This window comes from Oncorhynchus clarkii, chromosome 31, assembly GCF_045791955.1.
Source record: "Oncorhynchus clarkii lewisi isolate Uvic-CL-2024 chromosome 31, UVic_Ocla_1.0, whole genome shotgun sequence".
Taxonomy (NCBI): Eukaryota; Metazoa; Chordata; class Actinopteri; order Salmoniformes; family Salmonidae; genus Oncorhynchus; species Oncorhynchus clarkii.
The window spans coordinates 29,694,442-29,720,332 of record NC_092177.1 but is presented as its reverse complement, the minus strand read 5'-3'; the positions used below and the strand labels follow the sequence as shown (position 1 = coordinate 29,720,332).

The 25,891-nt window shown below is 45.5% G+C and overlaps 1 protein-coding gene across 3 annotated transcripts; it reads right to left on the bottom strand.

The window, feature by feature from the left end:
- Positions 1-1,430: 1,430 nt before the first annotated feature.
- LOC139390938 (disks large homolog 1-like) lies at positions 1,431-25,486 on the bottom strand. Of its 3 annotated transcripts, XR_011629551.1 has the most exons (6): positions 25,148-25,412; positions 23,004-23,135; positions 18,160-18,245; positions 7,189-7,302; positions 2,476-2,827; positions 1,431-2,358 (listed from the first exon to the last, which is right to left on the bottom strand). XR_011629551.1 is itself a non-coding variant. In XM_071138343.1 (5 exons), the coding sequence occupies exons 1-5, from the start codon at positions 25,161-25,163 to the stop codon at positions 2,774-2,776; spliced, it is 396 nt and encodes a 131-aa protein (XP_070994444.1). In that variant the 5' UTR covers positions 25,164-25,486; the 3' UTR covers positions 1,431-2,773. The 3 variants fall into 3 exon arrangements, 2 of the variants coding, with proteins under 2 accessions (XP_070994444.1, XP_070994443.1); XM_071138343.1 differs by having other exon boundaries at positions 1,431-2,827; positions 23,004-23,129; positions 25,148-25,486; XM_071138342.1 differs by having other exon boundaries at positions 1,431-2,827.
- Between the last annotated feature and the right edge of the window lie 405 nt (positions 25,487-25,891).

Below are 25,891 nucleotides of genomic sequence, written 5' to 3'. Positions count from 1 at the left end.
CAAATTCGACATGGTCGTTCTTTGATTTCCCACCGATCACCTACCAATAGGAATATTGTTTCATTCTTCAATTTTGGGATGTAGGAGTCTTGGTGGGAACAGTGTCTTTTGTTCTCCATAGGTTCTCTCCCTCAATACTCCATGGCAGTGAAGAGAGTGTTTCTGCAAGGAATTCACGACCTGTCGTTAAGTCAAAACTGTGAAGAGAGAGAGGGGGGAGGGGGGGCTATGATCCCCCCCCCCCCCCCCCCCCAAGGGCACGTCATGACATTAGCGATGCCGTATTCGTCCTCGATTTGGGCAAACAGGAGTCTCATAAAATGTATGTGTCCAGTTGCAGGGGGTCAGTTTGAATTCAGAAAATGCTCCGTTATGAAAATACTTTTTTTGCTCCATAAAGTCGTCCAGCAATACAGTGCATTCGGAAAGTATTCATACCCCTTGACTTTTCCAGTTAGAGCCTTATTCTAAAATGGATTAAATAAACCCCCCCCCCCCCCCGCCTCATCAACCTACACACAATACCCCATAATGACAAAGCGAAAAACAGGTTTTTAGACATGCAGCTTTGAAGGTCCCGAAGAACACAGTGGCCTCCATCATTCTCAAATGGAAGAAGTTTAGAACCACCAAGACTCTTCCTAGAGCTGGGCGCACGGTCAAACTGAGCAATCGGGGGAAAAGGGCCTTGGTCAGAGTTCCTCTGTGGAGATGGGAGAACCTTCCAGAGGGACAACCATCTCTGTAGCACTCGACCATTCAGACATTTATTGTAGAGTGGCCAGACAGAAGCCACTCCTCAGTAAAGGGACATGACAGCCCCTTTGGAGTTTGCCAAAAGGTACCTAAAGATTCACAGACTATGAGAAACAAGATTATCTTTGGTCTGATGAAAGCAAGGTTGAATTCTTTGGCCTGAAAGCCAAGAGTCACATCTGGAGGAAACCTGCCACCATCCCTATGGTGAAGCACGGTGGTGGCAGCATCATGCTGTGGGGATGTTTTTCAGCTCCAGGGACTGGGAGACTAGTCAGGTTCGAGGCAGAGATTAACGGAGCAAAGTACAGAGAGATCCTTGATGAAAACCTGCTCCAGAGCGCTCAGGACCTCAGACTGGGGCGAAGGTTCACCTTCCAACAGGACAATGACCCTAAGCACACAGCCAAGACAACGCAGGAGTGGCTTCGAGACAAGTCTCTGAATGTCCTTGAGTGGCCCAGCCAGAGCCCGGGCTTGAACCCAATCTAACATCTCCGGAGAGAGCTGAAAATAGCTGTGCAGCGACGCTCCCCATCCAACCTGACAGAGCTTTAGAGTATCTGCAGAGAAAAATGGGAGAAACTCCCCAAATGCAGGTGTGCCACACTTGTAGCGTCATACCCAAGAAGACTTGAGGCTGTAATAGCTGACAAAGGTACTTCAACAAAGTACTGAGTAAAGAGTCTGAATTTACTTATGTAAATGTGATATTTCAGGGGGATTTAAACATTTGCAACAATTTTTTTAAAAACAGTTTTTCTTTGCATTATGAGGTATTGTGTGTAGATTGATGAGGGGAAAAACGATTTAATCCATTTAAGAATTATGCTGTAACATAACAAAATGGTAAAAAGTCAAGGGGTCTGAATACTTTCCGAATGCACTGTGCGTGCGCCGTCATCGTGTCCATTTCAAGTCTTCTCACACATTGATCGAGACAGGTCTATGTCATCATGATATGAGGTACTTTGGGGTGGACATACACCTGTCTCGATCAATGAAAGAAGACTTGGCATAGACAAGATGTCTGCAAACGTCTTGGTGAATCACATTATCTGGTGTAAGAATCTATAACTACAGTTCTCTGCACTTCTGTGTCTCTGCACCTGACATTCATTTGGACACACTGAACTGTACTACTGTACTTAAAATGTGTATGTTACTTTTACCATATACCATTGTTGTGAAATACCCAGTTCTCTTGATGTAGCATTAAATAGTGTACACTCCTTTCTGTATTGTAGATATCCAAAGAACATTTGTTTATTTGTCAATCTGAATGTCTAGCATCTGTTTGATGCAACAGAGCCATGTACAACTTATATAAATATCTTCTATGAATCCATAAGGGCCGACATATTCCAAAGATTCATAGAAAATATCCATCTTTATTTTATGGTGGTTCTACAGCAGGGCTCTCCAACCCTGTTCCCGGAGACATACCGTCCTGTAGGACCTACCCAATTCTAATAATAAACTGAGCCAGGTTAGTTACAACTGGGGTTGGAGCAAAAACCTACAGGAGGATAGCTCTCCAGGAACAGGGTTGGAGACCCCATGTTCTACATGGTCTTAGGCCAGGAATTCCCAAACTCGATCCTGGGGATCCCAAGGGGTGCATGTTTAGCTTTCTGCCATAGCACTACACAGCTGATCATCAAGCTTTGATTATTTGAGTCAGCTGTGTAGTGCTAGGGCAAAAACTAAAATGTGCACCCCTTGGGGTCCCCAGGACCGAGTTTGGGAAACACTGTCTTATGTTGAGCCACACTGGCTGCGTTTACACAGTCAGCCCAATTCTGATCTTTTTTCCACTAATTGGTCCAAATTTGTGAAAAAATATCAGAATTGAGCTGCCTGTGTAAACGCAGAATAAGTCCTTTATCCGGCTTCGGTACACTGGCAATGGTGGGCTGGGGAAGCTGGGACTCTTTATGCTTATGGCGATGGTCTTGTCCGGTCTGCAGTGAACGGCCAGCTGGATAAGACTCTGACGAAAGTGTTGTAGGGCTTCTTAACACCAACTGTTTTGTCCTCTTGCAGAAGATTTGCTGGTACTGCATGTCTCCTGGAAAGACATGGTTGTGTTCTTAGCATTTTACACTTTTTGCGGAATGGACGTAGGGCAACACGCCTTTGTTGGTAAAGGTGTTAACCAAATGGGACCGGATAGAGTATTGTTTAGGGACAATGAGGGGGGCATTGGGAGCTGTTTTTGAGAGGAAAGATCAGTCAACAAAGTGAATGGGCTAAAGAAGGTGTGAAAAGTCTTAGGAAGACAGCTCTTACACAGTATGAATGGTTGTGTATGGGAGATTGAGGAGAAATGATACCCCAATCCCTCTCATACACAACAATGCATGTACTGTCTAAGCACAACCAAAAACCCCTTCCTCATCTCAAAGTACTGTCTGTAAACCTTCCCCAGCCCACTTGACTTTGACACATCATTCTTGTCAATAGCAGTCAGCTTGTGTTTTATAGATAAGGGTGGAATAGATAGCTTCCAAATTGAGACTCGTATTTGGTAACATTAGCTAGTTTACGTTAGCTAACATCAGCCAGGGACAGAACATGTTTACTCTGCTGAAGGTAGCTAGCAGTCTAACAGTGACTACCATGGCATAGGTTAAATTGATTGACAGTGTGTATACCAAAAGATAGCCCCATGATTTAGCTAATGGCTTTCAGTGTTCAATACAGGACTGTAACGTTAGCTAGCTAACTTACCCAGCTAGGCTAGCAAGCTAGCTAACGCTAGGTTAACTCTAATTGAGAATCTTTCGTTTTGTTGTGAACGAAAAAAATGGATGGTATCGCATCACTTCTCCGCTGTCGTCGAAATGGATTCCCCATAATTTCAGCCAGAAAATTCCTCTGATAATCTTTGGTCACTGCATCATTGGTGATGGGCGCAACGCAAGCAACTGGCAGAATCTGGGTTAATTGGGTGTGAATCTCTGGAATGGTCATTTCCGCGCTTGTTTGTAATTAGCACAGAACACCACACAGGCATGATGACAACCATTAGTGTAAACAAAACGTTTTCAAAAATATTTTGCCTCGAGAAATTCTGAGATTACTGTGTGTTGGTCGTTCTAAGTAAACAACGCCATTATTCAAGTTTGTGGACACGCCCCCTCTAACTAGCGGGTGGTGTCAGGATTCGCTATGAATGCCAGTGAAATGAAAATGTGCTAGTTGTAAGCTTGTGGTTTGGATAATGTTGATGTTTATGATAAGGGGCGGCAGGGTAGCCTACTGGTTGGACTAGTAACCGGAAGGTTGCAAGTTCAAACCCCCGAGCTGACAAGGTAAAAATCTGTCGTTCTGAACAGGCAGTTAACCCACTGTTCCTAGGCCGTCATTAAAAATAAGAATTTGTTCTTAACTGACTTGCCTAGAGGTTAAGATAAAAGATAATGTTGTTAATATAGTAATGACTATATGCCATAGCAGGTCTGTCTCTCTCAGGATGAATCTCTACATCAGAACACTATCCACCTGTTTCCTCAGAAGAAGAAAAGGGATATAGCAAGACATCTTCCCAGCAATATGAAAAAGAACAACCATACAGCAAATATGGTCAACATGGTCAATAGGAATGTATCCAGAGGAATTGACATAAGACATACTCTTATCAATCGTCAAAACTCTCACCTGTATGACCTGTATGACCTGTATGACCTCACCTGTATGACACACACACACAAACTCTGCACTGAACCAGAATATAACCTGCCAAGGAGCCTACAGTTTGCTCTACCAGAAACACAGAGACAGGAAACAAAGGCTCCACGGCTGTGACTCCTATTAATAGGCCCCAGTGGCAGAAAACAGCTGCTCCACCAACACAGCACATCCAAGTGATAGAATAATGATAGAGAGAGAGAGCAAGAGAAAGGGAGGGGATAAGAGAAAGAGAGAGGGTAAGAATAAGAGCAAGAGAGCGAGGGTGAGATGGAAGAAAACAAGGAAAAGGGCGAGTCAAGAGAATAGTGTAGGTAAGGTGTAGTGGTGGAGGGGTGTTGTATAGATGTGGTGGAGGGGTGTTGGATAGATGTGGTGGAGGGGTGTTGGATAGATGTGGTGGAGGGGTGTTGGATAGGTAAGGTGTAGTGGTGGAGGGGTGTTGGATAGGTAAGGTGTAGTGGTGGAGGGGTGTTGGATAGGTAAGGTGTAGTGGTGGAGGGGTGTTGGATAGGTAAGGTATAGTGGTGGAGGGGTGTTGGATAGGTAAGGTATAGTGGTGGAGGGGTGTTGGATAGATAAGGTGTGGTGTTGGATAGGTAAGGTGTAGTGGTGGAGGGGTGTTGGATAGATAAGGTGTAGTGGTGGAGGGGTGTTGGATAGATAAGGTGTGGTGTTGGATAGATAAGGTGTAGTGGTGGAGGGGTGTTGGATAGGTAAGGTATAGTGGTGGACGGGTGTTGGATAGATAAGGTGTAGTGGTGGAGGGGTGTTGGATAGGTAAGGTGTAGTGGTGGAGGGGTGTTGGATAGGTAAGGTATAGTGGTGGACGGGTGTTGGATAGATAAGGTGTAGTGGTGGAGGGGTGTTGGATAGGTAAGGTGTAGTGGTGGACAGAGAGAGAGAGAGAGGTAGAGAGAGAGACAGAGAGCGGGAGAGAGAGATAGCGAGAGAATAAAGACAAGTGTGTGCATGAGACTGCATAATCACGCCGGTTTATTTACACATTTAATTCCTGCAGTGAAGCAATGTATTTAAATCACATGATCCATGCTAAATACAGCATCATTTGAGGATGTACGGATGAGTGTGTGTATAGTATGGCTGGAAATGTGACTGGGAATAAAAGAGAGATGCAAAAGAAGGAATGAAAAATGGAGAGAAAGAGAGCGAGAGAGAGAGAGAGAGTCAGAACTGTCTGTAGGGATGCAGGCAGGGGGAGGAATGTGGTTACCATGGCAACCCAATGAAGGCTGAGCTCTGGGTGTTCGTTCCAGCTCTGACTGCGCGTTGCACTGCACCGGCCCTCGCTTCTCTGCCGCCTAACTCTCTCCATCCTCCCCCACGCTCTCTTTCTCCCTATATTTCTCCCTCGCTCACTCATCCCTCCCCCGCCGCCTCCTCGGCTCCCTCCCTCCATGAGAGAGAGAGGAACTCAGCACTACCCACCCAGCTCCATATTATCCAGCCCAGCTATTCACTGAGCACCATTGAGTCAAACTGTACTGTCACTGTGCTTTTATGCTGATATTACATTACCATAGAGCACAGTGATCCTGTACCACCGTGCCTTAACCCAGGCAGCAGCCCCCTACCCTCTACCCCCCGAACCTCTCTCCTAACGCCCCCGCCCCATGCACTAGTTCTCGGCTCAGCTGAAAAGCCAGCGCCTGTGGGTATTATGCTGCCGTGTGCCGCTGGGCGTGTTGTGATTGGAAAGGCATGTGAAAACAAGGCCTTCCATGGTACTGTACTGTTGTACTAGGGAACATGGACAGGAGGCCTCCCTCCCGCTCCCTGACAGACAGACAGACAGACAGACAGACAGACAGACAGACAGAGGCTGTGTGACAGCAGGTGAGTCACACCCCTCCATTCTGAGGTAACGTGACCTGCTACAGATTACACTAACATACAGTAGAGAGCAGTGGAGGTTGCTGAGGGGAGGAAGGCTCACAATAATGTCTGGAACGGAGTAAATGGAATGGCATCAAACACATGGGAACCATGTTTGATGTATTTGATACCATTCCACTAATTCCGCTCCAGTCATTACCACAAGCCTGTCCTCCCCAATTAAGGCGCTACCAACCTCCTGTGGTATAGAGATATTTTTGGTCTTTGATGATCCATCATACATTCATGATTTACATAATTTACATATCGTCTCAAAACATATATATTTTTAAAGATATTCGAAAGTATGACAGTTTACCAAATTAGAAGAAGCTAAATACCATGAACTACCAGGCCCCGTCATCTGCCCAGTGTTTACATATGAAGTTGAAATGGCTGTCAACATGCTTGCCACTTCCTTATTTGACATAATGAACCCAAACTAAGCAATTTTACAGCCTCCATCTCCACAAATATCTAATTGAAAAATAGAGGTGGGAATTTCAGAAACCCACACCAGCAAAATCTACAACAATTGAAAATATTCTCATATCAACAATATGATGAATTGTACTAAAGGCTGTGGTCATGACAACTGATATCACTGATTTGAGTCTCTGGGATTTGTCTGTGATTCCGTGTGATGCAGGAGCTGTGACATCCTTCTCTGATCATTAAAATGTTCAAAAAGGTCATTGAGCTTAATGAAAAAAATAACGAAAGGGCACCCATGTGACGCTTCACTGAGCAAGCTGGAACAGGAGTGTGAGAGAGACACTCTGATTGGGCTCCTTTACGTTATGGAGCGTTCATTTGACCCATGGGTGACCCTGGGTGACTGACCTTAGGCGTCTCAATGTGGTAGCGGCTCACCAGCCCCAACACATGCTCCACCTTCTGAGGGTTCCTCCTGCTGGTCACTCGTACCCGCGACACTCCCTCCTCCTCCTCAGAGTTCTGTAGGAAGGACAGGACGGAATGGATCAATACCTGATTAATATAGCAACACGCATGCCCCGCCCACCCGAGGAGCTGTCTTTTTCAGCCATCTATTTCCTGTGTTTTGGGGTGAAAAATCAATTTGTCACTTAAATGGTCGCTAGATTGATTGCTTTCATTTGACTCCTGCGACTCTTTCATACTTGCTTGTGCCCGATGTTTTTTCCAATTAACGTTATGACCGTGGAAATGTTTGTAATGACCTGTCAAGCACATCCCGGTAATGGTGGAAATGGGATCAATGGAATACATTGTCTTATCGTTGAATCAACAAGAACGCTAAACCTTCGTCAGGGATTTAACGCACCGTCACAACACTTACATCACAAGGAACCTTTATTTTGATGGTAGTTAATTTTGTGTGGAATTGAAATAGAGTATTCATTTAATACAGTTGAAATGTTTACAAAATTAGATTCCGAAAATGAACACTCAGAAAGTGATATTATGTCTGCTCTCGCAAACAATGTAAAGTATGTATAGCTTGGTTTAATCTAGAGCCAAGCATGTTGATCTTTAAACCAAGGGAATCCTGCTATTGACACACTTTAATTAATGAGGCAGTCTAGACAGGGCAGTGAGTGCAGGTAGGTCTAGACAGAGCAGGTGAGTACAGGTAGGTCTAGACAGAGCAGGTGAGTACAGGTAGGTCTAGACAGAGCAGGTGAGTACAGGTAGGTCTAGACAGAGCAGGTGAGTACAGGTAGGTCTAGACAGAGCAGGTGAGTACAGGTAGGTCTAGACAGAGCAGGTGAGTACAGGTAGGTCTAGACAGAGCAGGTGAGTACAGGTAGGTCTAGAAAGAGCAGGTGAGTACAGGTAGGTGTAGAAAGAGCAGGTGAGTACAGGTAGGTCTAGAGAGAGCAGGTGAGTACAGGTAGGTCTAGACAGAGCAGGTGAGTACAGGTAGGTCTAGACAGAGCAGGTGAGTACAGGTAGGTCTAGACAGAGCAGGTGAGTACAGGTAGGTCTAGACAGAGCAGGTGAGTACAGGTAGGTCTAGAAAGAGCAGGTGAGTACAGGTAGGTGTAGAAAGAGCAGGTGAGTACAGGTAGGTCTAGAGAGAGCAGGTGAGTACAGGTAGGTCTAGACAGAGCAGGTGAGTACAGGTAGGTCTAGACAGAGCAGGTGAGTACAGGTAGGTCTGGACAGAGCAGGTGAGTACAGGTAGGTCTAGACAGAGCAGGTGAATACAGGTAGGTCTAGACAGAGCAGGTGAGTACAGGTAGGTCTAGACAGAGCAGGTGAGTACAGGTAGGTCTAGACAGAGCAGGTGAGTACAGGTAGACCTAGACAGAGCAGGTGAGTACAGGTAGACCTAGACAGAGCAGGTGAGTACAGGTAGGTCTAGACAGAGCAGGTGAGTACAGGTAGGTCTAGACAGAGCAGGTGAGCACAGGTAGGTCTAGACAGAGCAGGTGATTGCAGGTAGGTCTAGACAGAGCAGGTTAGTACAGGTAGGTCTAGACAGAGCAGGTGAGTACAGGTAGGTCTAGAGAGAGCAAGTGAGTACAGGTAGGTCTAGACAGAGCAGGTGAGTACAGGTAGGTTTAGAGAGAGCAGGTGAGTACAGGTAGGCCTAGACAGAGCAGGTGAGTACAGGTAGTCCTAGACAGAGCAGGCGAGTACAGGTAGGTCTAGACAGAGCAGGTGAGTACGGGTAGGGTAAACAGAGCAGGTGAGTACAAGTAGGTCTAGACAGAGCAGGTGAGTACAGGTAGGCCTAGACAGAGCAGGTGAGTACAGGTAGGCAGACAGAGGCCAGGTGAGTACAGGTAGTCCTAGACAGAGCAGGTGAGTACAGGTAGGCCTAGACAGAGCAGGTGAGTACAGGTAGGTCTAGACAGAGCAGGTGAGTACGGGTAGGGTAAACAGAGCAGGTGAGTACAGGTAGGTCTAGACAGAGCAGGTGAGTACAGGTAGGTCTAGACAGAGCAGGCGAGTACAGGTAGGTCTAGACAGACCAGGCGAGTACAGGTAGGTCTAGACAGAGCAGGTGAGTACAGGTAGGTCTAGACAGAGCAGGTGAGTACAGGTAGGCCTAGACAGAGCAGGTGAGTACAGGTAGACCTAGACAGAGCAGGTGAGTACAGGTAGACCTAGACAGAGCAGGTGAGTACAGGTAGGTCTAGACAGAGCAGGTGAGTACAGGTAGGTCTAGACAGAGCAGGTGAGCACAGGTAGGTCTAGACAGAGCAGGTTAGTACAGGTAGGTCTAGACAGAGCAGGTGAGTACAGGTAGGTCTAGACAGAGCAGGTGAGTACAGGTAGGCCTAGAAAGAGCAGGTGAGTACAGGTAGGTCTAGAGAGAGCAGGTGAGTACAGGTAGGTCTATAGAGAGCAAGTGAGTACAGGTAGGTCTAGACAGAGCAGGTGAGTACAGGTAGGTTTAGACAGAGCAGGTGAGTACAGGTAGGCCTAGACAGAGCAGGTGAGTACAGGTAGTCCTAGACAGAGCAGGTGAGTACGGGTAGGGTAAACAGAGCAGGTGAGTACAGGTAGGTCTAGACAGAGCAGGTGAGTACAGGTAGGCCTAGACAGAGCAGGTGAGTACAGGTAGGTCTAGACAGAGCAGGTGAGTATGGGTAGGGTAAACAGAGCAGGTGAGTACAGGTAGGTCTAGACAGAGCAGGTGAGTACAGGTAGGTCTAGACAGAGCAGGTGAGTACAGGTAGGTCTAGACAGAGCAGGTGAGTACAGGTAGGTCTAGACAGAGCAGGTGAGTACAGGTAGGTCTAGACAGAGCAGGTGAGTACAGGTAGGCCTAGACAGAGCAGGTGAGTACAGGTAGGCCTAGACAAAGCAGGTGAGTACAGGTAGGCCTAGACAGAGCAGGTGAGTACAGGTAGTCCTAGACAGAGCAGGTGAGTACAGGTAGGCCTAGACAGAGCAGGTGAGTACAGGTAGGTCTAGACAGAGCAGGTGAGTACGGGTAGGGTAAACAGAGCAGGTGAGCACAGGTAGGTCTAGACAGAGCAGGTGAGTACAGGTAGGTCTAGACAGAGCAGGCGAGTACAGGTAGGTCTAGACAGATCAGGCGAGTACAGGTAGGTCTAGACAGAGCAGGTGAGTACAGGTAGGTCTAGACAGAGCAGGTGAGTACAGGTAGGCCTAGACAGAGCAGGTGAGTACAGGTAGGCCTAGACAGAGCAGGTGAGTACAGGTAGGCCTAAACAGAGCAGGTGAGTACAGGTAGTCCTAGACAGAGCAGGTGAGTACAGGTAGGCCTAGACAGAGCAGGTGAGTACAGGTAGGCCTAAACAGAGCAGAGCAGGTGAGTACAGGTAGTCCTAGACAGAGCAGGTGAGTACTGGTAGGCCTAGACAGAGCAGGTGAGTACAGGTAGGTCTAGACAGAGCAGGTGAGTACGGGTAGGGTAAACAGAGCAGGTGAGCACAGGTAGGTCTAGACAGAGCAGGTGAGTACAGGTAGGTCTAGACAGAGCAGGCGAGTACAGGTAGGTCTAGACAGATCAGGCGAGTACAGGTAGGTCTAGACAGAGCAGGTGAGTACAGGTAGGTCTAGACAGAGCAGGTGAGTACAGGTAGGCCTAGACAGAGCAGGTGAGTACAGGTAGGCCTAGACAGAGCAGGTGAGTACAGGTAGGCCTAAACAGAGCAGGTGAGTACAGGTAGTCCTAGACAGAGCAGGTGAGTACAGGTAGGCCTAGACAGAGCAGGTGAGTACAGGTAGGTCTAGACAGAGCAGGTGAGTACGGGTAGGGTAAACAGAGCAGGTGAGTACAGGTAGGTCTAGACAGAGCAGGTGAGTACAGGTAGGTCTAGACAGAGCAGGCGAGTACAGGTAGGTCTAGACAGACCAGGCGAGTACAGGTAGGTCTAGACAGAGCAGGTGAGTACAGGTAGGTCTAGACAGAGCAGGTGAGTACAGGTAGGCCTAGACAGAGCAGGTGAGTACAGGTAGGCCTAGACAGAGCAGGTGAGTACAGGTAGGCCTAGGTGAGTACAGATAGGCCTAGACAGAGCAGGTGAGTACAGGTCTAGACAGAGCAGGTGAGTACAGGTAGGTCTAGATAGAGCAGGTGAGTACAGGTAGGTCTATACAGAGCAGGTGAGTACGGGTAGGCCTAGACAAAGCAGGTTAGTACAGGTAGGTCTAGAAGGAGCAGGTGAGTGCAGGTAGGGTAGACAGAGCAGGTGAGTACAGGTAGGTCTAGACAGAGCAGGTGAGTACAGGTAGGTCTAGACAGAGCAGGTGAGTGCAGGTAGGTCTAGACAGAGCAGGTGAATACAGGTAGGGTAGACAGAGCAGGTGAGTGCAGGTAGGGTAGACAGAGCAGGTGAGTGCAGGTAGGTCTAGACAGAGCAGGTGAGTACAGGTAGGTCTAGACAGAGCAGGTGAGTACAGGTAGGTCTAGACAGAGAAGGTGAGTACAGGTAGGTCTAGACAGAGCAGGTGAGTACAGGTAGGTCTAGACAGAGCAGGTGAGTACAGGTAGGTCTAGACAGAGCAGGTGAGTGCAGGTAGGTCTAGACAGAGCAGGTGAGTACAGGTAGGTCTAGACAGAGCAGGTGAGTGCAGGTAGGTCTAGACAGAGCAGGTGAATACAGGTAGGGTAGACAGAGCAGGTGAGTGCAGGTAGGGTAGACAGAGCAGGTGTTTAGTGGTTGCAGCCCTGTTCCACTCATTTCTGTTACTTTATTCATATATGTAAATAAAGTTGGCATGTTTATGCAAATGAGGCACATATCATGTTCTTTATTTTAACACAAAATGTATATTTTTAAATACCTGATACAATAAGCACATTTATAGATGAGTGAAATCAACAACAACAAAAAAGGTGTCTTGGACAATAAATTGAATACCTGAACTCCCACCAAAATCCCTGAACTCTGTGCCAGTAAAATGTTTTATCTGCTATAATTAAGACAATCTCTGATTACAACAATTCAAAACGTTTGGAGTATCTTCATCCAATCAAATCAATTTGGATGAGCGTTGCTAGATGAATATTCACACAGTGTTCACTGCCAGAGAAGAGTCCAATACAGTAAAACCAGTAAAGAGTCAACGTTTATGGACCTCTTTATGGACAACGTTTATGGGTAGCTATGAGTAATATAGCGGCTGGGCACTCTTTCCGCCTGCCTCTCTGCTAACGACCAATGACTGACTGATATTTGTTGTGCAAACAGTCACCGGGGCCCAGTAGAACAAATGGAGTAAAGCCACAGTATAAACTGGACGGACCAGTCTATCAAAGATCTGTTGAACATGACAAACATGACAGGAGTAATTCCTACACACTAAAAACAAATGGTTCAATTTGTGTCAAATAAGGGTTCTTTGGATTGTGACCATATCGGATCCCTTTTTGATGCTGTACTGAACCCTTTTTGGAAGGTTCTATAAAGAACCATGCTCATATGGTTCTAAATGGAACCGTTATGGTGCTATAAAAGAGCCCTTTCCTAAGGTTCTATAAAGAACTATTACACCAGGTTCTATATAGCTCCAAAAGGGGTTCCACTATCATTAAAACCCTTTGAATGGTTCTTTATAGAACCTTAATGGAGAAAGGTTCTGTATAGAACCATTCTCAATCTCAAAGATTCTACAAAGAACCTTTTGAAGAATGAGACAGGCTTACTTCTCCTGGTTAGCAATAGTATATTGTTTAAAATTCCATAGGTTTTATTATTGTGTTAATTGACAAATTGAATCAGTTATTCTAGCTATGGAACAACTTGGGGCCCCTGGGGAGAAACGAGGACCACTGATTCAGACAATAGTTCTCAACTGACGCTCAATGAGTCTTTCACAAGACACCGTCACTGTCCATAGTCATATTTAACTTGTAATGGCATAACACAACATATTAGATCTATTGGAATGACACACTCACTCACAGTTGCACAAAATGAGCTGTGCGCAAACCACACCCCATAATATTCTAATGAGCCGCTGCCCCTACATTATCACTAAAAGAGGAAAGAACCCTTTTCTGAACTGCAAAGATCCATTGAAGGGCTCAAAGGGTTCTTTGGGTCTGTATGGTTCCACATAGAACCATCCCCTCTCCCGAGGAACCCTCATTCCTTGGTGTGTGTGCTCCAGGCTAAAGCAGGACAGGCTGGTAGCCTAAAGACTGTAATTGTATGAAAGGATATGAGGATGTTGGCAGCTATTGATTCTTACACACCACGTTATTCAACATTAAATCTGACAGAGGCTTAGCCTACCTGTGAGCTGCTGTGGCCACAGTTTAACCCGCACAGACCCTTAACAGACAGCAGAGGGCAGCGTTCAGAGTAGGCCAAGGTCACAAAAGGCTCGGGACAAAATTGGATTGATTACTATCCTGATGATCAAGGCTCCAGCGATTCTTTGTCCTCCCAGCAGAAGTGAAAGCGTGTCCTGATCTTACCCTTAACACGAGGCTGATGTGTGTAATATAGACACCACACTAACAGAAGCATGCAGGCTACTTGACCTCAACCACACCCACTTGAGCAAGAGCTTGAGTTAAACACATCCCTCATCCCGTAAAAAGGATGACATACAGACAGTTGTATCATATTTCAAATGAATGCACATGCATGGTCGAAAGATGAGTCTATGAGTTACTTATCATGAGTCAACAAACAGCATGCAGTGTTCACTAGAAACATTCCTATGAACAGTCATGGTAACGAAATAGACCAATCACACAAATAGGACATTCCATATTTACAGTATCAGGAATCACATTTTTAGGTCCGAACTAGATTCAACTCTTTGTGCTCTCTGTCACCTGGGGCTGCATGGCAAACAGCCCAGGAACACAAGGAAAACACAAAGGACATTGATTTAAGGGCCAGTACTCACTGCCCCCCTCTGAGGGGTCAAAATGTTTCGCTCTCTCCCTCCAACAGTAACCAGAGAATTGACTACAGAAATGTGTGTTAGAATAACACTATTGCTGCCATGTCTGGTATCTATCTGAAACTTGTTCTCTGAGGATTACTTTGATGTCATCTATATGGATGGGTGATCTCTGTGTTTACTTGTAGTTCTTCAGAGTGAACTCTGATGATACTGTATGCAATCATCTTCTCAGGAATGCTGTCTTGTCTCTATGGTAACAAGCCTACCCTGCAGGTCATCACAAATAGACGTGACCCCTTCCTAGAGGTTGGCTGGTTCAATATATTAGTTTTACTACTTTTGGTTTGGTCCGAGGACTGGTCACCAGTTGATTTTGTATACAAACAAGTCAGATCTGGTAGAAATTGAATGGTCTGTTGTCCTCTCTCTTATCCTGTATCCAGCCCATTAGAGAATGGTCTGTTGTCCTCTCTCTTATCCTATATCCAGCCCATTAGAGAATGGTCTGTTGTACTCTCTCTTATCCTGTATCCAGCCCATTAGAGAATGGTCTGTTGTCCTCTCTCTTATCCTATATCCAGCCCATTAGAGAATGGTCTGTTGTACTCTCTCTTATCCTGTATCCAGCCCATTAGAGAATGGTCTGTTGTCCTCTCTCTTATCCTATATCCAGCCCATTAGAGAATGGTCTGTTGTCCTCTCTCTTATCCTGTATCCAGTCCATTAGAGAATGGTCTGTTGTCCTCTCTCTTATCCTATATAAAGCCAATTAGAGAATGGGATGTTGTCCTCTCCCATATCCTGTATCCAGCCCATTAGAGAATGGTCTGTTGTCCTCTCTCTTATCCTGTATCCAGCCCATTAGAGAATGGTCTGTTGTCCTCTCTCTTATCCTGTATCCAGCCCATTAGAGAATGGTCTGTTGTCCTCTCTCTTATCCTGTATCCTGCCCATTAGAGAATGGTCTGTTGTCCTCTCTCTTATCCTGTATCCAGCCCATTAGAGAATGGTCTGTTGTCATCTCTCTTATCCTGTATCCAGCCCATTAGAGAATGGTCTGTTGTCCTCTCTCTTATCCTGTATCCAGTCCATTAGAGAATGGTTGTATGATATTTTTATATTTCCTAGGCTTCTAGGCCTCTTTGTCCTGTAAGTTAACCTATTAAATAATACTTGTGTTTTGCATTCACTTCCCATGACCATGTATTGCTCTTAGTCAGCTAAATGCATAATACTTGATTCCACATGGTATTTCTATAATATTAAATGTAGTCAGATAACCTAATATATTCCACTCTTACATCAGGCCTCTCTTTAGCCAGCTTCCTTCATTCCATCTCTACAGAAGCTATTCTCCCCCTAACCTGCCTCACTGCACCAAATCAGTGAATTTGCAGACTCATTTAATGTCCCTGCCATCCTCCACTCAGGTGACAGCATGCCTGGAATGCTGATGAGGGCCTCCTCACTGGCCAACCACTGAACTGAGCTGTCCCATTAACTGGCCCCCACTGCTACGGCTTCCTCACTGACCAGCCACTGATCTGAGCCGTCCCATTCACTAGCCCCCACTGCTAGGGCCTCCTCACTGACCAGCCACTGAGCTGAGCTGTCCCATTCACTAGTCCCCACTGCTACTTCTCCTGCTGCTGCCTCCCTATATAGCCCACACTGGCCAGGCCTGAGGTTAGGGATGGGGCTGAGGCTAGGGTTGGGGCTGAGGGATGGGGCTGAGGCTGAGGCTAGGGATGGGGCTGAGAGATGGGGCTGATGGATGGGGCTGAGGCTGAGGATTGGGCTGAGGGATGGGGCTGAAGGATGGGGCTAAGGCTAGGGATGGGGCTGAGGATAAGGATGGGGCTGAGGCTAGGGATGGGGCTGAGGCTGGGGATTGGGCTGAGGGATGGGGCTGAGGCTGAGGGATGGGGCTGAGGGAAGGGGCTGAGGCTGAGGGATGGGTCTGAGGCTAGGGATGGGGCTGAGGGATGGGGCTGAGGCTGGCGATTGGGCTGAGGGATGGGGCTGAGGCTAGGGTTGGGGCTGAGGGATGGGTCTGAGGCTAGGGCTGGCACTGAGGGATGGGGCTGAGGCTGGGGATTGGGCTGAGGGATGGGGCTGAGGGATGGGGCTGAGGCTGAGGCTGGGGATTGGGCTGAGGGATTGGGCTGAGGGATGGGTCGGAGGCTAGGGATGGGGCTGGTGTTGAGTATGGGCCGGGGTTGGGCATGTGGCTGATGTAGTTGTAAGCAGCACCAGGGTGTATCAGAGGAAAGGTGGGTGGGGCACTAGGTCTTTGGTTAAAGCCTTTGACGTGATGTGACGCGTGACCACAGTGTGTGTTTGACATGGGCCAATAAGATGAGGGATTTGAAAAATGATATCTGTCACGTGAGCATTAAATCTGACTGTAATTCATTGAATGAACGAAAATCTGATTATGTCAGGGAAATGATTGGTTCATGACAGTGCAATACCACTAAGGTTGGATAGTTTAAACTAGATGGTACATATAGGAATCCCTAGAGCCAACAAATACATTGAAGTACTGTGACTGGAATCTTTCTAAAAGCATTCACACCTTCAACAAAGGAATCAGGTTCCTTTCTCCAGGCTTGGCTCCTATTTCTGTCATGTCACACACTAAGATACGTGTAGCAGCCATGAACTGTACAACACAATCTTCTGCGTTAACTCGTCCATTCAATTCAATATGGTAAGCGATTACTGACATGTTTATTGCCCATTCCCTATTTGACTGACCATACGTAATGCTATTAATGCATGGATTTTAAAAAACATTGCCATTACTTGATTGTTTTGGGGGCTGGTTAAATCATGACGGGATATAAGACCCAATTTTGTCAGAATGAACATGCCAGGTAAACGAGATTTCTATCGGATGTCCTGGATTGATTTATTATGTCCTATCAATATTACATTAAAAACCACTTCACTTAAAGCAGGTGAAAAAGCGGTTGTAGCGGATGCATGAGTGCTCGTGCACACACACACACACACACACACACACACACACACTGTGTAATACGAGGCCGTAGTATTTCATAATCCCAGTACTAAAGCCAGGCCAAAAAGTGTTCCCTTAATGGGCCATAGAAATCAGCCAAGGATCAATTTCATTAACATTTTGACTTAGCTGGAACAAAGTTATGAGGCAATATTGAATCATTCAGGTGATATGAAATCAGGTGTCACCTCCCATTCAGGGACCATTACAACATCAATCACAACAAGGTACTACTTTAGAGCAGATACATAGGGCCCTGATTCACAGGCGGTTGTCTAGAGTAAATGGCCTGTATTTACTGAAGTGTACACCCTACTAGAAAGTTTGTGTTTTATGCTCTCCTGCTTTGGATTGAATTACTTGCTACCAAACTTCTCAGTGTTTATTTTTCCTGAGCTGGTCTATAAATATTACCGGTGGTGACCATGTGATGCAATTGCAAACACTTGTAATGAAAGGTCTGTGTGACATCGTCATCGTGTGACATCGTCATCAGCAGCCCACTGATGAGCACATGGTGTTACCACTGTTGAACTGACTAATGCTGTGATGTCTGTCTTCCTCCATCACTCCCAGACAACCACTACTCACTCACTCTCTCTCTCTCTCTCTCTCTCTCTCTGTCTGTCTGTCTGTCTCTCTCTCTCTCTGTCTGTCTCTCTCTGTCTGTCTCTCTCCCAGACAACTACTACTTTCTCTCTCTCTCCACTTCTGACACCAGTGTAGAAAATGGCGGGACAGGGGAGCGAATCTGGGTTGCTGGAGTGAAAGGTAAACACCCTACGCATAGCACCAATAGAGTTGGCTCACATTAGCAAGGATCGCTACAATCTTTTGTGCATTATGCAAGATGTGTAGAGCATTTTTAAAGGGATTTAAAAAAAATCTGGTTTACAGATTTTTACATTGTGTACAAGTTGACTGAGAAAGTGAAGCAGGACTTTCTGGAAGTTTCTCACCTCCCCCGCATCCTCAGCACTGGCCTCCTTCACTGCGTTCTGGGTTGTGTTCAGTTGCAGGGTCACCTCGTAACATTCTTGGATATCTGCAAGGAATTGAATAAACACCAAGTTATCGAAATAAAGGCCATTGTCTCCTCAGATGTGAGTACTTGAAAGACAATCCACAAAAAAAATGGTTTGTTTCCTTCAGTGTGGTTCTCTGTATGGGTGGGACATCTCTTCACTATTTCTCATTTATGTTTTTGTCTAAAACTTTTCTACACTTGTTGCATGACTCAAATCCTGTCTGCTCAATGTCCAATCTGCCCCAACAACAAGTCATCCTTTGTATGGTCTAATAAAGATCAGCACTCTGTCTCTTACGGAATTGAGTTTAGACTAAATTAGATGGGAGAAGTAGAGATTTCTCCACAAATACCCCATCTGCACGAATGGTATGGCATGAAGATGTTGGACTGTCTGTGATGTCCATAGACCCCCTGAGGTCATTGGTTCCTATACCTAGATGTTAGTCAGATCAAGAAAAACTCCTGTTCTGTGTCACTTCCTCTCACTCCATCACCACTAGGCCATGCTGTGTTCCACTGTGGCCAGCTCTGTACCGCAGGCCTCCCTCACTGCCAGCCCAAAACTTCTCACCCTCCCAAATCCTGCTTACTCTCCTACCATGACCATTGCCTTCATTTCCTCAACTCATCCACCTTCTTTAATTGAGTTTCTAAAACACTCCCCCTTCCTCTCTTCCCTCTCCTCCTTTCTCCCTCCTTTCCTCCCCCTTCCTCTCCTTCCTCCTCTCTCTCCTCCTTCTCCTCCCTTCCCTTCCCCTCTCCTCCCCCTTCCTCTCCTTCTCTCTCCTCCCTTCCCCTCTGCTACCACCTTTCTCTCTCTCTCCTCCCTCTCCTCTCCCTTCATCACCTTTCGGGTCATTTAGCTGCTGTGTCCTGTGGTCACCTATTGACTGGCAGCCGCTTGATGAGAATGCGGGGAGACATTGTTGCTGATGTCACACACTGGCCCCCTTGCTGAACTGTTGACATAAAGAGATCGCTGTTCTCATAAGAGCTCCTGCTACAACTTTGTTAGCTTCAATGCCAGGACACATGGACAGAAACAATGTGTAGAAAGAAGATCAACAATAACTTGAAATGTATAAATATGTATTGTGTACAAATATGTATGTGATTTCTGTGAACTAGAGCTAAAGGAGTGAAGGCACTGTATGTACCAATGTGTGTGTGTGTGTGTGTGTGTGTGTGTGTGTGTGTGTGTGTGTGTGTGTGTGTGTGTGTGTGTGTGTGTGTGTGTGTGTGTGTGTGTGTGTGTGTGTGTGTGTGTGTGTGTGTGTGTATCCCAACAGTGGGAACAAAAGTGGAAGAAGGGGGCATGTGAATCATCACTGTGTAAGAGTGTCTGACTGTGTAGGAGTAGAAGCAGAGATTTTTGCTGCCCAGCTGGTTTGAGAGGCACACACACACACACACACACACACACACACACACACACACACACACACACACACACACACACACACACACACACACACTATTATTTAGTCTTATGATTTTACAATGTAGTATTTAGCTTTGTTGTAAACATTGTACAAACAATGCAAACATATAACTTGCCCTGATAGTAAAACAAAATAATTGAGATAAATATATTACTGCATATCGCTCATGTAAATTGTTCAATTTATGTGAAATTACTTTGCACTAACCACCACTTATATGAAACCATTCTCACACGGCAAACCCTTAAAAAAGGTGCATTATCAACAGAGAACAGTGTGTTCAGAGCTGTGAAGAGATGCAATGTTTTCCCAAAACCCAGAGTCAGATGAAACCTCAGAGGCTGCAGCTTCCTCTTTCTCCAGCTTTCCAAAACATTTTCCAACCCTCGAAGACCACATCAATTCCTGGCCACGGAACAGGAAATACAAACCCTGTTTTATCCCGGTTACCTCTTTCACAGGCCGTCTCTCACAGATCTCTGTTCAGCACTGTGGACCCGTTTTGGGATGTCCTGGTTAGAATGTGTGCCTCAGTCAGTCTATAATGTCTCCCTCCAGCTGTTACTTCTCTCTGTTCTACAAACGACACCGTGGGCTTTGTATGTGTGTGTGTGTGTGTGTGTGTGTGAGTGTATACACCCATGTTAGACCCACCTCTACGTATATCCGGTAGACCTATTCAAGTGTACTGGAGACATCTCTCCACTCTTAGGCCAGCTCTGGGTGAATCAGCCTGAAAATAATGTGGCCCTGAGTGCTTTCCATGGGATGACAATGAGCAACAGACAGAAAGACACTCTGCTCATTAGAATCTAACAAAATTGGGTCAGAGGTAAAGGAGCGTACAATTCCAACCTCCCTCCTCTCCTACCCTACAATAATACCCTGCTCCACTACTTATGGACTAAGTTGTGGGAGTGTTGTGTGTGGGTGTGTATGTGTGTGCGTGGGTGGGTGGGTGTTTGTGTGTGCCCAACCCCCCCCCCCCCTCTAGCCACGACCTCTTCCTGCATGTTTGCATGTCGGGGAACAAAGAGATGAGTCCGCAGTTAAGGCGACCTTTGTTCATGATTGTGCAACCATGCAAAACATCCAATCAAGCGCTCAGTGCTCCAACTTCCCACAGTGCATCACAAGCAAGGGCACTCCCATTCATTCACACATCAAATACTCAAATACTGTACAATGCTGCCCACAGCTGAACTGATGAACACTTCTTTACACCAGTCATGCCAGTTTTCATTCACTTTCATAATACCTTGTTTGACACAGTGCCAATACGGTTCATTTACACATTTTCCCACTGTGACAGAGCATACCGATAGCGATACATTGGCAACAACAAAAAAACAACAAAGAAATACAACCACTACAACAATCCCACTACAACAAGTAGCCTAAACAAAGTCCATCTACCTCTATTTAAATAGGTACTGTACAAATGTACAGTAGTGACAGTAGCAAACAAACCTCGGCCCTGAAGGAAAACAGCAGAGAGCATCTGGGAGGCTAATGCGGTGAGTAATGTTTGAATAACCCTGTGTTCCCGTTAGCTGTGTAAACGTTCAGCACCTCCCCTGTGCCTGGGCTGATGATTAAAACCACATGTTGAGGAGAAAACCGGGGCCTCATTTGACCCCGCTCTGCCCCTGCGTCTAAGACTCTCTCTCTCACCCACAGACTCTCTCGGCTGTATCCTCAGGCTGAACTCAGGCCAGGAGAAACAGAGGGTGAGGATGGCGCGGGCAAAGGCAGCCATGAGCAGTTTTTTTCTACAGTACTCTACTCTACCGTACCTCCAGCCCCAGACTATGGCTGCACATTCCTGCCCCGGGATCCAGACTCTTTGGAGTGGAATGCTTGGAATCCTGATTCGGAATCCTAAACCCCCTCGCTGTACCCCAGCCTACTCTTTTGAGATGGAGGCAACCTCTTTAATAAATCAGACATAAACTGTTGGGATAGTCATATGTGGATTACAAAGCCATCCTTTGAATACTGGAGATATTGACCACACGAACAGGCTGACAGATAGATCAATATATCTGGTATTTTCTGTGTTGGGATTAACACATTGTTTTCTAGTTAGACCGCAGCAACAGTTTCGCTAATAGCACATTATCATCTACGTATCTGTTCAGCGAGTTTGGACAGGCAGGCATGCACGTCTGGAGAGACCACTGGTCATGGTGGACAGCCTCCTCAGTCTACCCTCTTCTCCAGTCCTCCCCCCTGCTCCATGGACCCCCATCCCCCATGGAGGCTCCAGATTTCTGGGTAGAGCAGCCGAAGCAGCAGACCCACAGGGTAGCATCATTCGGGAATGGCCATGATAATTAGAGGGGCCACTCAGCCATTGGTTAAATGGAACTAATTTGTCTCCTTTGCAGGGTAAAAAGACTAAAGTGAAATATAGTTTCACAGGAGCTGATTTGGTGCCATAACTGCTTATTAAGGTATCATTGCAATACACTCAAGAGTCAGTTTAGTTCATGGTTCCAGTTAAGCAATGATACTGTCGAGGTGGTGAGGTCATGCACATTCATGGTATTGCAAAAATCTATTCTGGACTGGTAACACCCTGTTATTACAGCTCATACAGCAGTGTTTTGGCTGTTGCGAATGAACCACATCCACATAAGATGGCACAGTGCAAATACTGATTGATGTGCAAGTTGAAAAAATATGTGTAACTCTTTCACAAGGTAAAGAAATGTGAGCCTCTGGTAAAACATTGAGCTCTCTGAGAGGCCCGGCTTGTGATCAGCCCATAGACAGTGTCACGGGCATGTTTAATAGGATTTCATTACCATCCGAGTACATTAGAGAGGAGGGGGGGGGGGGGTATACAGCAAAACCTTTTGTGAGTTGAACTGAAAGGCCTCTTTCATGGGACTTCACTGAAAAACGTTTAGGCTCTTCCCACAAAAATGAATATAACCTGACTGTGCCATCTATGTATTTTAGCTCTGGTCAAGAACAACCCTCCACACAAAAACAACTAGTGAGTCCTCGCTCATTTTCTTGAAACTAAACGCACTAGTTGAGTGTTTCCCAACTCTGGTCCTCCAGTATCCCCAACAGTACATATTGTTATTATAACCCTGGACAAGTACACCTGATTCAACTTGTCAACTAATCATCAAGCCCTCAATGAGCTGAATGTGGTGTGTTTGTCCACGGCTGTAATGAAAAATGTATACTGTTTGGTGTACTCGAGGACTAGGGATGGGAAACACTGCACTAGCTGATTTGTTGTCTGGTTGGACTGAGACTTCTTTATTCATAAAATAATAATAGTGAAAGCATGTGTGTATTTTCCTCGTCTTACCAAGTAGGGCGTGAAACAGTTGGCTGCCGAAGATGGCGGAGACCTTCCCCACACTGGTCTTCAGGGCTTGTTCCTCTGGCCTGGTCAGACTATCCTGGTATTGTCTCAGCAGACCCACTGCCCTCTCTGTGTCTGACAACATGGATGCTTCATGTTAACACCCTCACAGAGCCAGTCGTAGTGATAAAAAGTTAAGAAACTGATCAGATGTGCAGTGCACATTACCATTATGGTCCTTCAAACATTTAACAATATTATTCCACCATTAGCATAACACAAGTCTAAGTGTACGTGAAGCAGTAGGAAATTCCTAAAATTAGGGTTTAGAGGCACACTTGTGATAGGCTACTATGCAATTTAGGATCGAGTTGGTTTTGTTCATTGCTCAAGAGTTTGTCTGACTTTTAGTGCTGCTATGGGCAGGAAAGGGGAGTACTATCAGAACTAGAGTATAGTATGTCTACTCTATACTGAAAAGCAGCCATACTCTATACTGTATAGCAGCAATCCTCTATACTGTATAGCAGCCATAGTCTATACTGTATAGCAGCCATACCCTATACTGTACAGCAGCCATACCCTATATTGTATAGCAGCCATACTCTATACTGTATAGCAGACATACTCTATACTGTATAGCAGCTATACTCAATAGGTGGGTCAATATATATTGATATTTGGGGAATTTGGTTGGGATTCAACTCCTGGTATCATATGAAGAAACATAGCACATGGAAAATGTGTAGAATTGCAGGAAATTTGCTTTAAAACGGCACATTTTTCCCTCTGCCAACAAGAGGGATGTGAACAGTTTGGGGTCACATGGGTTGCGAGCTGAGGGTTTGTACCTACGCCGATAAATGACATTATCCATCCGGACCATAGCTAAAATGTATGTGACCGGACCTTCTCAAATATACTGAACAAAAATATAAACGCAACATGCAACAACTTCCACGATTTTACTGAGTTACAGTTGCAGTTCATTTGAGGAAATCAGTCAATTGAAATAAATTCATTAGGCCCTAATCTATGGATTTCACATGACTGAACAAGGGTGCACTGGGGAGCCAGGCCCAGCCAATCAGAATGAGTTTTTGCCCACAAAAGGGCTTTATTACAGACAAAAATACTCCTCAGGTGTCCGGGTGGCTGGTCTCAGACGATCCCAGGTGAAGAAGCCGGATATGGAGGTCCTGGACTGGCGTGGTTAAAAGTGGTCTATGGTTATGAGGCTGGTTGAACGTACTGCCAAATTCTCCAAAATGACATTAGAGGCAGCTTATGGTAGAGAAATGAACATTCAATTCTCTGGCAACAGCTCTGGCGGACATACCTGCAGTCAGCATGCCAATTGCACGCTCCCTCAAAACTTGAGACATCGGTGTCATTGTGTTGTGTGACAAAACTGCACATTTTAGACTGGCCTTTTATTGCCCACAAGGTGAATCTTTGTAATGATCATGCTGTTTAATCAGATTCTTGATATGCCATACCTGTCAGGTGGATAGATTTTTTTTGCCAATGGAGAAATGCTCACTAAACAAATTTGTTCAAAACATTTAAAATAAATATTATTTTTGGGCATATGGAACATTTCTGGGATCTTTTATTTCAGCTCATGAAACATAGGACCAACACTTTACACGTTGCGTTCTGAATTTTGTTCAGTATAGTATTTGAGTACCCCTGCTGTTTACATTGCATGAGGGTGCACAGCTGTTTGCTGAAGCCAGGTGGGAGGTGTAGGTAGCCTAATTAACAGCATTGAGATGATCCACCCTCACTTACTACAACCACATAAAGTTTATTATGAGTAAACTGAATTACTTCCCTTGGCAGCGTGAAAGTGCTCCATGGCAGTAGCCTATATATGAGTTCATGGAAACATACTTCCTGTTTTCGCTTAGAAGATTTCAAGTTTCTTCCAAAAATGCACTAGTTCATTCTGTTCATGCTTCATAGTTGACAACACAGTGGCAAAACCACGGAAAACCTACAATTGTAGTTGCTATTTTCGACGTGTCATTACTTTAACAACTATAACAGCGAATAAGCCTAAACGTTCTAAAAACTGCCTCGAATAGACTTTTTGTTTAAAACTTTTCCTCTAAATTCCTGAGAAACATTATGTAGGCACTTACCATACTTGTGGACCATGGTGTGGATAAAATATTTTGAGAACTACTTTTCGAGGCAAGCCGAAAACTAACCCACAAATCAGAAGTAACAAGTTGAAATTCGGCGTTGAATGTTGTACCGTTACTCTTCACCAAAACAACTGTAATCCCGCAGTTATAAACGCAACCACCAAAACAGACACTCCCAAATTCGCTCTACACTGAACTGTTACTTTAACCGTAGCAGCAGCAGGGCACTCCGCACGAGAAGAATTTCTTTCATGTGAAGTTCCCGGGAATTCTGTTGAAATAGTGAAAGTGTTTATGCGCCACTGTCGCGGCCTCGGCCCCTCGCCTAAACATGTGATCACTGTATATGAATGAGTCTGTAGCCCACCCATGGGGATGTGGGTCTATAGGCAGCCCAGCACCGACACATTCCTTGTCATTCAAAAATATATCCAGGTTTTTGTGGGATCATTTTCATGGACTAAAATCATAATTTTCATCTTCATCATTCATCTCTGCTAATTCTGTTCTCATGTCCTCCCGATCTGATGACACCTGTATATAACTTTGTTTGTTGCCTGTGTTCTATGTTCTGGATTGTTTTTGTAATTTTTATTATTATTATTTCAAAAAAAAAAAAAATTTGCCCCTTGGTGTGAGAAAAGTGCTTCACAAATTAACTGAATTACTATTATTAATTATTATTATCATCATCATCGTCTTCATATCCACCACCACCAACCCGATTACTATCATCAG